The sequence below is a fragment of the Tamandua tetradactyla genome, chromosome 6 (genome assembly GCF_023851605.1).
Source record: "Tamandua tetradactyla isolate mTamTet1 chromosome 6, mTamTet1.pri, whole genome shotgun sequence".
Taxonomy (NCBI): Eukaryota; Metazoa; Chordata; class Mammalia; order Pilosa; family Myrmecophagidae; genus Tamandua; species Tamandua tetradactyla.
The window spans coordinates 29,196,038-29,209,003 of NC_135332.1; the positions used below are offsets into that span (position 1 = coordinate 29,196,038).

The following is a 12,966-nucleotide window of genomic DNA, read 5'->3' on the forward strand; positions in this document are numbered from 1 at the left end:
AAGCATCTCCCTGTTCCTTTTGTACTTTGCTGGTGACATGAAGCTGAAATCCAGTCCCATGTCCCAGCACCGACTCTCCCATCTCCCTCGTGCCCCCGCACTCAGCTGCTTCCTATGCAGGCCGAACAATTGTCATTCTTCCAGAGGGGCCTTCTCCTGGCCAGTACTCTCTACTCCTTCCCCAGGACTGCCACATCTCCCCCTGCGAGGCGACACTGCCACCTCCACTACCGGGGCCTGGGAGGGCCTCCCAGACTCGAACATGTCCAACAGAACCGAGCAAGGCTTTCCCTGCGCCTTGGCTGTCCCCAGCTGACACTGAGAAGCCCTCCTCTGTGGTAACGGAGGCTCCGGGCTGGTTACCCCCAACGGTCATCTTTTGACCCAGTTAGAGCTTCTCCCTGATACTGAGGACCCTGGAGGGCAGAGTTGTTGGCATGGACACTGAGCGTATGCTTGTGTGTGTGTGCAAGCCTGTTATGTGTACACAGGCGCACACGCCTAGGTGAGCCTGGACAGAGGGAGGAAGGAGAGGGCGCTTCTCAAAGAGACATGAATATAAATTCTGTCACTAACATGCTGTATGACTCTGGCCAACTCTATCGCCTTCCTAGAGCTTCAGTTTCCCCCAGCCATAAAATATGGGGTTAATTGTCCCTCCTAGGGAAGCTAAGAGGGTTAATTGGGCAATGGCTCTGAAATGTACAGGAAGAAGAGATCTATAAATAAAGGGGATCATTAGAGGGTTGTTTCACAGCCGTTTTGTGGTCCCCAGTGTTGTTATTAATATTATGAATATACTGCCATCACCCACTCCGAGTCTCCACCAGCTGGGTCAGTGTTTCTACAGGAAGGAAGATGTCCCTGAACCCAGTACCCCGGTCACCAGCTTCCCAGAATCTACATCTTCCCTACTTAGGGGCTCTGGAAACCCCGACAGGCCTAGTGATAGGGACTGAGGACTCAGAAGAGAGAGGGAAGCAGCATTGTCCCACCTGGGGAAATTCACCATCTCCCTTTATTTCTTGGAAACTCTTCCGGCTGGCTGGGAGAAGTCTGAACCCAGATAAACAAGTGCAGGCTCTGCAGCCCTGAGGAGCTGTGGGCCTCAGGACCAGGGGGTGGGGAGGGGCTGGGTCCAGGAGAAGCTGAGGTGGAGGAAAGATTTGTGACCAGAAGTGGTCAAAGGAGCTGGTACATTGGCAACTGACTACTTGAAGATGCAAATGGTTCTTTAAAGAAGACCAGTGTAAGGGTGCGCGGTGGTTCGGTGGCAGATTACTTGCCTTTCATGCAGGAGACCCAGGTTCCATTCCTGAACCATGTACCCCCCCCCCCAAAAAAAAAAAACACAAAAAGAGACCATTGTAGAGGCTAGAACACACTTTCAGTCTCCAGCACAAGCAGGGCACAGGCCTGGCAAACAGGAGGCACTTAATATATGCTTATTAAGTTGAATTTACCTGCCTGCCTTCTCTCCCTGTAAGACTACATTGGGATAGCTGGCTTTTGGAATGCCTTAGGCGCCCCCTGGTGGTGACAAGGCTAAAGCAGCCCCCATGCCTCCCACCCGAGGGGTTTTCACCCTGGGGCTGACTATTCCTTTCCAAGGGGTCCACAGACCCCAGCCCAAGGGGCACGGTGGTAGGAATAACCAGGGAAGAAAAAAGAACCCTTTGGGGAAGGATGGGTAGAATGTCCTTGCTGGAAGATTCCATGGCAGTTGGTGGGCAGCCATTGGCCTGGGCAGGACGCCGCAGGGCAGAGGGCGTTGAGCAGTGAGGACATGGGGTCAGGAGTGGCATCCCTGGACAGTGGAGGCAGAGGCGCGCGCTCCTGGGGCACGGAGTTGGAGTAGCTACTAACGTATAATCAGGAGATACATTTTACAGCTTCTTTCAACTTTTCATGCTCACAGAAGACGGAGGAAACCTGGATAATTGAAACCTTAGTTGGATCCTATAGTTCATTCAAATTGTGTGTTTTGGCCCATGAAAGTTTTCTCAAAGCATCAAGGATGATTTGAATATCTGTTAACTTTGATTTCTCCATAAGTGGAAAAGGAAAAGATGAGAAAGTAGAAACGAGGGAAGGAAAAAGTGAGAAGCAGATGCTACTGGGAAATCCGTAAGGCAGAATTAGCAGCCTTTAGAAGGCTGGGATGGCTGTAATGCTTCAAAAATAAAAACAATAAAGCTCGGGTGAGATGAGTGAGGATCAACTGGTGGCCAAGGGCTGGCCTGATACTCTACTTTCTGGGTATCCAGCGCCAGGCACACCATGTGCTTCCTTTCAGAGGAGGCTCTAGAGGCAATCTGAAGCTTCCTGAGGGCAGAGACCACAGTTGTGCTTCCTTCCCTCTGGAGCCCTCAGCACCTTCAGGTGGGCGCAGACACTCACTGTGGCAGCAGCCACAGGCAAAAGAGGACAAAACGACACTAAGAAGTAGAAAAAAGGTGGGCCAATGCAGAGGTAAGGGAATTACATGGCAGACAGAAAAGGAGAAGTGAAATAGGAGGTGGAAGATGCTGAGCCGAAGGGAAGAGGATAAGTTCATGAGAAGTATTAAAATGATACAATCATTCAGTCAGTCAACAAACACTCACTGATACTAAATATCAAGCAATGTGCTGGGAGTGGAAGGTACAGTGGTGGACTAGACAAACATCAAGCTTTCAGTGGTGGAGAACGGGCATCTTTGTAAATTAGAAATGGGGAAAAAATTAGAAGAGACTGAAAGACAGATGAAGACGAGAAGGGAAATATCACTGAGAGAGAACTGGCCCCCAGAAACATCAGAGGAAGAGATGTCTTTCCTGGTTGATGTTGAAAAACACAGCTGGAACAACCTGTCGACCAAGCTCCACAAAGACCACAGCAGGTAGGGTGGCCCAGGGGAGAAGTTCAGAAAAGGGAGGGACAGGAATGGGTGGGGGTGGAGGGTACTGACATTTCATAGTTTTTTACTTGGATGCCCCCAGTGGGAAGTTATCTTTGGACTAAGGAGTGGTTCTCAACATATGGCTGTCCACTGGAGCTGCCCGAGGATTTTCTTAATACTGACGCCCAGGCACCAACTCCACAGATGCTGATTTCCTTGCTCTAGGATGGGTCCCAGACTTCAGAATATATAGAACACTCTCCAGTGAGTCTAAGTGCAGCCAGGGAGAAGGTGGGCATTTAGAGGCTGGCTGCCTGGCCTCCTTCCTCTCTGTTGATGAGGGGGCCATCTCGAAAGAAATCTATGGGAAGAGAAGTTATGTGGTGGTTTTGAAGGGTTGTGAATGAGGACCGGAGACTCCAGAGGTCCTGACACAAGTACAAAGGGTCCTCTCCTTAGAACATCCTCTCTTCCTCGGATGTGTCCCTGGTAAGAGAGTAGGATAGACCTGAAATAAAGAAAAAACAAAATGGCATCCTTTAAAAGGGAAAAAAACCCATTCAAATAACTCAAAACTGCTGCTGAATTCTTATCAGTTTTCGAATCCTATTCCCCCATACACACACACATGCACATTTTTTTCTTCCACTTTTGCTATGTTCATGTTGGTGCCTCGGCGGGTGTGAGAAGCAACAACTACCGCCCCCCCCCCCAGGTGTTTGTCCCAGGAGAGGTTTGGCAGTGGCCCAGCAGGATCTTCAACCCTGCTTCCCCCCAAAAAACTGCACCTTAATATAGCTGAGTCACTGAACCCAGGTGGAGTCCTTGGCTTGACAGTGAAGCAATCTTAATTTGAAAAGTAGCCTGGGAACAGAATGAATGGTCTATTTAAGTAAGTCATATGTAGATGTAATTGTATGCAAATATTCAGCACACATTTCTTGCCAGTCTTCTGCATAGTACTGCAGCTCACAGTCTAGCTGAAAGGTCAGAAGTGAAAATAAAAATGAGCAATGCAGGGTGAGGAAGAGAAGTTGTTTGCAGGTGCCAAGGACAGCCCAGGGCAGCACACGGGAGGAAATAGCTAGGCTGGATGGGAGGGCTGTGTGGCCAGAAGTTTCTCAGAAAGTGCTCTTTGAGCAGGGTCTTGAAGGATGTATAGGAGTTTACCAGAAGGAGAAAGGAACATAAAGTAGGAAGGGAAATAGCGGAGAGAAGCATAAGTGTTTAGGGACTGTGGATTCTTTCCTTGTGGAGAAAGGGAAGGGTTTGTAGAAAGGATATGGGGGCTAGGGAAAGGAAAATAAGGCATGTACGACGTAAATGAAGAGCATAAAGCACCTTGTTTAACGAGTAGCGAAGTTGGGCTTTATTTGGACGCACACCAGCATCCAAAAAAGGATCTTAACTACAGGAGTGATATTGTCTAAAGTCTTTTGTTTCAAAAGGCTAACACTGAGAAGATAGACTGGAAGACACCATGGGTTTCAGTACCCTAAGATGTCCCTTTCAGTGCGATGTAGGTTTTGAAACGAGGCTGGTCCGAAGCCAGGAGGAATGCCCTCTCACTAAAGCCAGGAACCTTCCCAAGTTACTCGTCCACAGGAAAGAGACCTGGGAGAGAAAGTTAAACCTACCCGGGCTATCCTGGCGCTTCTCGACTCACAGTAAGCGCCCCATTGAAGGAGGTAAGCGGAGCAGAGAACAAGCAGTGGTTGTGAAACTTAAGTGTGCATTTCAGTCCACCAGAGGCGCTAGTTCAAATGCAGATTCCAGGCACGCCCAGACGTCCCGAATCAGAGGCGGCCCCCGGGAATGGAACCTGCTTTCTGAAAAGAAGCTCCGTTGATTCCGACGCACGCATTCGGAGACCGCCAGTTACGGGGGTGGTGGCTGCAGTAACCAGGTGAGGATTCACAAGGGCTTGAACCCACGCAACGAAAACATTCCCCTCTCTGCAAGTGTCAAGTAACCCTAACACCCGCTATTGTGTCGGACAGCAAAGGCTTACTGTACAAGGATGCCCGGGGGCACAATGCCCATTCCCAATTCGATGACGGGCGAGGGATTAAATAAAAGGTTAGTGGCTTTCCACTCACCAGGCGTGGGACTGACTGGCAGAGGGCTGCGGCCGAAGAGTAGGAGGAACCCTGCCACACAGGGGTGATGCCAGATTTAAGGCGCAATGTGTATGCTATTTAGAAGGGCATTTCTCGGCCTCACCCTAAGGACTTCTGATTGGCTTTAGGGCAGATCTATCACTCATCTTCTGGGTTAGAGGTGGGTGGAAGGTCAAGCACGACCAATTAAAAAACAGTCTTCACCTAAGCCCCACCCCATCTAGCTTCCTGCTGCTGTCCATCAACTACGTAGTGGGCGGGACTTTGCCTCCTTCCAGTTGGCTAGTGAACATGTCGTTCACACTTCAGTAGGTTTCCGGTTGGTGCACTCTACCGTCTATCAGTGACATTTCACAGGCCTATTGGCCAAACCAACGTCGCTCTCGATACCTCTCGTTGATTGCTTAGTAGTGCTGTCGGTCCCCAATGTGCTGAACTCTTATTGGCGAATGCTGCCGTCGCTCGGGCGGTGGCGGGCTCCGGGATTGGCGGGCGCTAGGCGGGCGGTGTCAGGCTCTCGGTGGCGGCGGAGGCGGCGGAGGCCAGGGAGGAAGATGTCGTAATGAGCGGTGGGTCTTAGCCGCTGCCGGCGGGGTCTTCCAGGCCCTTAGGGGCCGGGAAGACGGGCAGAGGCCTCAGGGAGGGGGAGTTGGAGCCGGGGATTCCCCCCTGGGGCCAGGCCTGGCGCTGGGGCCCAGCTTCGGGAGGGGCGGGGGAGGGAGGATTCCCGCCCGGAGGAGGAGCGGGGCTGGCCAGCCGGGCGGAGGCACCCGGAAGGGGGCGTTCGACTCCCCGCCCCCTCTGAGCCCTCTGGGCGGGAGGGCGGTGTTTCCGGGGGCTGGCGAGAAGAGCGGGCCCCTGGGGCGGGGCTGGTAGCCCCTCGGACCCTGCGCCCACCTGCTTAAGTGCCGTCTACCGGGTGGACAAAGCTTGAGTCTGCTCCAAACAGGCGGTCGTCGCCCCTCGTGCTTGGCTTATTTGAGGGACCCTCCTAAACTCTAACCCTAGGTGCCCACCAGAGATTCAGGGCTCTGCGGGGTGCCGAGAGGGCAGGGGCGTAATGCCTGACGTTTAGAATGTGCCAACCAGACGGGCACTGCTGTGCAGAGCAGCCAACCTGGTTTCCGATGAGATGGTAACGGGCCACTAGGGCCGCCCTAGACAGATGACCTCTTAAGACTGTGGAGTGGGCAAAAACCTTTTAAAGTTTTCATTTGGATTCTAGAGCCTCTGCTAGATGACTGCAAGCTCGTAACAAAATTGTGGAGAATTTAAAGACTTGTTGACGGAGCTTCCAGCCGGTTACCTTGACGTCCTGTGGGGGAACTGCTGAAATCCCAAAGCTCAGGCGCAAAACAATCTTAAGAAATGACTGAAGTAATAAAACAAAATGGCTCCTTACTTTCCTCCACCCCACCTTCATCCCCATTCCGATTTAGGGTTCTCAGCCTCTTTCCCAAGCTTCCGGCCTGCTTTCTAATTTTAGTACAGAAGGTAATGTGTATTTTCTGAGCAATTGAGAAACCTGTCCTCACCTCATTCCTTGGTTTTGATTCTAGTATATTGTTGTGTTTAATTGTTTCTGAATTAACTTGATCCAAGGAGATTCAGTCTGGCTTCTCTCAGTGCGCATTCTCCCGAGGTTCATTTCTCCTTCTGAGGTTATTTCCTGGAGAAAGGGAGGGACTGGTAGGTCTTCTTAAAGCAATGAATTGGCTCAGGTTCCTCCATTATACAGATTTAATTGCAGAAAGGAGGGTGCCACAGCTGTTTGAAGACGCATTGGCATGCACTAAGACAGTTGCATGCTGTACCCCAGAAGGCATTCCTTATCACATTAGGGGGCTAAATGTTGAGTTGGTCTTTCGGATGATAAGAAGGTTGTTAGGGCCAAAAAGTCTAGGGTGTTGGCTGGCTCACAGAATCTATGAAGAAAATGATGATGGAGTTCAAGCCACTGGAATAATTTTGACTAATAACACAAACACCCATTGTCTGCAGTAATCAGTATAACTGCAGTGTCTTGTTTTGTTTTAAATCCTTGTATGCAATGTAAGGGGGAGAATTCCTATCAGTCTGATGATGTCACTGTGCCAGTGGCATCTAACAGGCATTAATACCTGTTGGAAATGGGTTCTCATTGGCTGGGACTGTTGGTCAGTTTTCTAATACTAGTTCTTCCACTTGGTTGTGTGGAGGCTTATCCTTTTCACTTAAAAGCCATAAGAAAAACAACTGGTGTAACGTAATTATGAACCCCTTGAGCTAGGCTGCTGAAGACACAGACTCTCTGTCAAAGAGCTCCACGTAAAGTTAGTTCATTAATGTAGCCCCATCTGACTGCCCAGCAAGGAGAACTGGCTTCAGGAGGAAGAGTTTGGCATCACTATTGACAGCACATAGATGGTCAACTTTTTTCTCTGGATTCTATTAAAGTTGAGCTTCTGAAAGCCTGTCAGAGGAGAGAAGAAGCTGTCAGAAGGTCTTGGCAAATGTCTGGGTATAAGTATAGGTGGAGTAGTTAATTTTCATATCTTTACCTTGAACTTCTTCGTTTTTCAATGGCTTAATAGTCAGTAGCCTTTTGGAGAAGTTGTAGGTTGCTTTGATTAAGCAACCTTACCATAGTTATGTGACAGTTTTCAAGCTTGATTTAATGAAGACTTGCCTAACAGGGCCTTTATGAAGACATTCTAAGTTTGTTGCAGCCAACCAGTAGACCTTACTATTGGCTTGGGCTCAGCCATCTTTTTTACCTCCCCCACTACCCCCCAGCCCATTTCTATAATAGTAACACAGCATGTTCTTTTTCTAGGACTATAAACAGAGTCTTTCTAAAACCTTTTCGAAGACCAAAAGTAGAGACTTCATTTCTGTTCTGTTCTCTGTATACACACAAATCGGAGCCCACACTGTGTGTACTTGAAAACTTTAGGAATTATTTTGGAGGCGATAGGCAGTGGCCACAGAATGAAAGACACATTGCTTTAGGGTATTAGAAGTTGAGGTTGTAATGGTGTACATGAAACCTCATGGGCTATATATAGACTTAGAGTAAAATATATTTGGAGAAGCTCAGATACTTTCTTAGGAGTTCATTGGGTGACGGTCTGGGGTGTCCCTTTGGACAGCTTAATTGGATTTGTGAACTTCCCAGCAAATACTAAACCAGGAACATTTGACCTACAGGCTGTAGCAGACTGAGATAAGATGAGCCAAGAAATTGACATCATTATGGAATATTTTGTTGGTATTTTTGCTTTGCTTTTGTTTGAATGAATATGCATAGAACTTACTGTGTGAGTTCTAGATCTCTTGTAGGAGGGAAGAAAGCCCACCTGTATCTGTTTTAAGAGGAGAACCGCCTTTCTCTTTATTTCTTCCTTCAAAGAGCCAGAACGTACACCTTTATGTTTTTGAAGTATAGCTGAAAGTCTCTCCTGAGACACTCTTCCCCCGTTATTAGCAGGCCATTTTTTGACTAGCAGTATTCTCTTAGGGTGGAAGGTCACCAGTAATCTGCCAGGGCAGGGTGGAGAGATGAGTAAAGAGTATAAAAACCTGGGCATTGTCCAACTCAAGGGCACTGTCAGCCTGAGGAGGAAAGGGATTGTTGATTGCCCTTGAGGAGATACTTCCAGGGCAATACCTGGTGAATTTGTTTGAGTTGATAGGATTCTAGAATGGAAAACTGATTTTTCCACTACTCTTGGGATTCTGAATAAAAGAGCCCAGGAGTAAGCTCAGTGTCAGCACTAGCAGGGGGAGGCCATGGTATCTAGGAAGAATTCTTTCAGGATGTTCCAAGGCTGCCACTGGCATGGTGGTTGCTGTGCTGCTCATCAGGGTAGATTTTAGGCTGGCTTGCTCTTGAGAGATGAACTCTGCTCAGGATTATGAAAGGGCTGTGTGTCCAGTTTAGATGCTTCTCAGTTTAGTTCAGTGAGCAGCTCCAAACAGTGTAGAGAAGTCAAGGCAGTTTGTTTCCCAGGAAGAGTATGCTTGCAGACACAACTCTTTGAATCCTTCCTTTGGACCTCTAATTTCCTTAGCTGTGATTGGTGTCACTATTGGAATTGCTTGCTGTACTCAGCCAGACACATCGCCACGTGATAATGCTAAGGTTTGCCTTGGGTGACTGTTGTGGATTTTGATGCAGAGGGCTCTGAAATGCCAGCAGTGATGTAGGCTAGTAGGTGGCCTCTCTTCTCAGTCACAGGGTGAAAGTGACTCAGGAACCAGAAGACACTGGCCTGCACATTTCCAAATACTCTCTTTCCAGAGCCTCTTCTATGAAGTTATTTGTCACCTCTCCTACAAAGAGAGATTTAGTAGAATCACAAAGTGGCCTCCAAGAGAGTGTGAATAGGGAATAAGAAATGGCAGGCAGGGCCTTGTGATTGGAAGTGGAATATTTTGCCCCCATAAATGTCTAATTGGAAATCTCAGATGGGCCTTGGAAAAGAAAAAACAGACCAAGACATTTCCCAGCCTTCTCAGGAGAAATGGTAAGCCAGTCCTCTCCTCCTGGGGGGATCAAGTTACCACTCATATCACAGAAACCCATCCTAACCTTGGCTGAAGTGGGGCAATTCATAAATATACTGAAGCAAAGAAGGTAATGTGTTGGTACATAATGATATCCGTTAGGGAGAAAAGGTGTATTTTGGCTTCATTTTTTTCATACTCTCCAAGACAGAATTCTGAGGCCCAGTACTCTAAATTGCATCATTTGCTGGGACTACTTCTGTCAGAGCCAAGAGTTGTAACCATCCCCTGCTCCCCACATCCCCCACTCCACAGTCCCCTCCCTGTTCAATGGGGTGTGACCCAGATAGGATTGACGCTAGCAAATGACACAGTTCACATTTTGGGGAAGGAGGGTGGAGGCAGACAAGAGGTATTCATATAGCAGCTACCCTCATTATCTTAACTCACTTGGAGAAGAACTTTCCTCCAATACACGTTTGAAAGAAACACTGAAATATGGTTGCTGGTATGTGGCAATGAGCTGTGTGCTTTGAGATACGAGAGATTTTTCCAGGAACAGTACTGGATTGTGTTGGACCATGCAAGGCACTTGCCCATGTGTGAGGTGACAGGTGGGATTAAGAGTTCCACCTGGGACTGAGTCACTGACCAGGAGAGGACCGTGGTTCTGACCAGTCATGCTGAGCTGACATGTCAAGGTGGTCCAACCTAGTGCCAGGATATACAAATCTCTGGGTTTTCTCCTTTGGTTCTTAAACTCTCCAAAATTGAGTATTTGCTGCTCTGCAGCCTCAAGGATTATTCACTTGTTCATTCAACAAATATTAAGCATTTACTGTGTACCAGGTACTTGGGGTATAGCAGTGAGTATTGCAGAAAGAAGTCCCTGCCTTTAGGAAGCTGGCATCTTAGTAAACAAATAAATTTCATAAAGTCTTTGCTAGACATTGAGAAATGCTAAGGAGAAAAAAGAAAGAGGATACGACAAGTATGGGAGAGGCTGTAGTTTATATAGGGTGGTTAGGGAAGGTCTTTACTTTTGAGTAAAACCCTGAAGTAGGTGGGGGATTGAAACATGTAACTATCAAGGGTGGGAGGAAAGGAGGAGAGCAAGAACTCCAGCAGAGAATAGCATGTGCTTGGGGCCCTGCTTGGCAAGTTTGGGAGTAGCAGAGAAGCCAGCTTGGCTGAAGCAGACTGAGGGAGAGTGACAGAAGGGAGCGTCAGAGGGGTCATGAGAACCAGATCACATAGGGCCCTTATGTGTCCATGGTGGGGACAGTACTTTCAGTGGGTGATGGGAAAATTGGGGGCTGGCAGCAGAGGAGTAACATGATTTAGTTTAAATTTGATGGGTCTCACTCTGCATGTGTGCTGAGAATTGACTGATGGGACACGTCAGAAGTCTAGCTAGGAGGCTTTTGCAGTCATCCAGGCAAGAGGTGATGATGGCTTGAACATGGGTTTGATGACACAGGAAGTAGTCAGAAGCTGTCAGATTCTGAATATATTGTAAAGGTAGAGCCGTTAAGATTTTGCTGATTGTCAGATGTGGGTGTAGAACAAAGAGTAGTTGAGGATGACTCTTAAGGTTTTAGGGCTGAGCAGCTAGAAGGGTAGAGTGGCCATTCACTGTAAGGGTAGAGTGGGGAAATTGGAAGAAGGGGAAGAATTAGGGAGATGCCAGGGGCCCTCTTTAGGGCCAGATAGATTTGAGATGCCTATTAACACATCTAAGTGTAGATGTCAGGAAGTAGAGAACATACAAGTCTGGAGACATAAATTTGGGAGTCATCATTATACAGAATCTATATATTTCTGGTTTATAATGAGGAGAGTAGATGAATCACCTAGGAAGTAGGTATCCTAAAGAGAGATTAAATAGGTCCTGAGGCTGAGCCCCAGGGCAGCCTAACAATTTAGAATTTGAGAAGGGGAGAAACTTGCAAAGCAGGCTTAGAAGGAACAGCCAGGGAGGTAGGAGGCCAAGCCTGCAAACGTGGACACACTGGAAGCCAAGTGAAGGAAGAATTTCAAGGAGGAGGAAGGATCAACTATCAAAGCCACATGGCAGATGAGGCTGAAGAATTTTAACTCTTGGATTTACTGACAAGGAGGTCACTGGTGCTGAGCAGTTTGGGTGGCATCGTGGAACCTGGAGATACAGGGTGGGGCGTCAGCCTGGTTGGAACAGGTTCAAGAGAGAGGAGAGATTGAGACTAGGGACTGGGAGGAGAGAGATTAGGGACAGCAAGTATAGGCAATTCTTACAAATTTTGCTTGAAAGGAAGGATAGAAATAGATCTTTGCTGATGAAGGGCATTTCAACTTCCTGATGAAATTGTGGACACACATAAGGCTAGACTGGGGGTCATAAGTGGAAGTGGGAAAGACAGGACAGCTGAGCTAAGTGTCTGGGTGGAGACAAGAGCTCCATTCCTTACTGACCTTCCTCTCTTGGCTGGTGGCATTAGTAGCCTTGCCCAGAGTTGTTCATGCATAATGGAAGTCATGTTACTGTTATTGAGCTCTTTTACATGGTTATTGTGATTGTTGAAGATCTGCTTCTGTTAGAAGTGTTCAGGCAGTTTGGAGCCTTTTACAGCTAATATTGCTGCTTTCCCATCTAAAGCAATTCTGTTAGTCTCTTTGTCAGTTCCCTTTGAGGTCCCACTTCCTTGTTTAAACCAGCCATGACTTGGTTTTCTCTCACCAGCTTAGAATTTTTTCCACACTAGGAAACTGGGAAAGGCTGGGCTTAGAAACGGTTTGTTGGCGTTGGGCCCAGCTGAGCTGACCAAAATAGCCAGCAGGAGGCCTGTTTGAGGAGGGTGAAATTCCTCCAGGGGAGATACCATAGTGACAGCCAGGAAAGCCACAGCCAAGTTTGCAGGAGCCCATGAGGCAGTCCAGTGTTCCCCAGGGGCTGGCGGTGGGGCTGGAGGGAGGCCTGTGGTGGTTGGGGAGAGAATGGGCAAGGGTGACAAGCTCAGCGTTTGAGGTATCCGTGGCCAGCCCCTGTACACACAGGACTGGATGTACCAATCTGACATTCAAAAGAGAGGCCTTGGCCAGCACAGCCCTGAGAGTTGTCAGTCTGTGGAAGGTACCTGAATCCACGTGAGTGGGCACAATCACCCACACAAGGGTTGTTGGGTGAGAAAGAAGGACAGACGCTGAGAAACGTCCATATTTAAGGAGCAGCAGAGGAAGAGGAGCCCACAAGGGGTAGAGCTAGCCGAAGAGGTGGGAGGAAATCCCATCTCTGGGATGGTCGAAGGGCCAAGAACTACTAAAGAACAGTCACTGGATTTAGCAACAAGAAGGTCTTGGTGGCCATGGCATCTAGTTTCAGCACAGTAGTAGGGTGGAAGTCCTGATGTAGCTCCTTGAAAAAAGGAACAAATGGGAAATAAAGGAGAGGGGCAGCAAAGTGCTGGCAGCTTTTCCACCAAGTTTGGCCAAGAAGGAAGG

General features: G+C 48.3%; 1 protein-coding gene and 1 long non-coding RNA gene across 9 annotated transcripts in view; one reads left to right on the forward strand and one right to left on the reverse strand.

Annotated features, from left to right (window-relative positions):
• Positions 1 to 186: 186 nt before the first annotated feature.
• LOC143687563 (uncharacterized) lies at positions 187 to 5,749 on the reverse strand. Its single transcript, XR_013177582.1, has 3 exons — positions 4,981 to 5,749; positions 3,670 to 3,745; positions 187 to 3,389 (listed from the first exon to the last, which is right to left on the reverse strand). It is a non-coding gene; the product is annotated as an uncharacterized LOC143687563 (long non-coding RNA).
• Positions 1,711 to 12,966, forward strand: part of SP2 (Sp2 transcription factor) — a 33,865-nt gene continuing 22,609 nt past the window's right edge. For 3 of the 8 annotated variants that reach the window (XR_013177571.1, XM_077164623.1, XM_077164624.1), the window contains exon 1: positions 1,711 to 2,881. Coding sequence is in view for 4 of the 8 variants with exons in the window: in XM_077164623.1 (XP_077020738.1) it covers positions 2,824 to 2,881 (58 nt within the window). In the remaining 4 variants the exon portion in view is untranslated. Of the gene's footprint in view, positions 2,882 to 4,329; positions 4,788 to 5,481; positions 5,571 to 12,966 lie in introns of those variants that run through there. The other 5 variants (XM_077164627.1, XM_077164628.1, XM_077164629.1 and 2 more) reach the window with 4 other exon arrangements.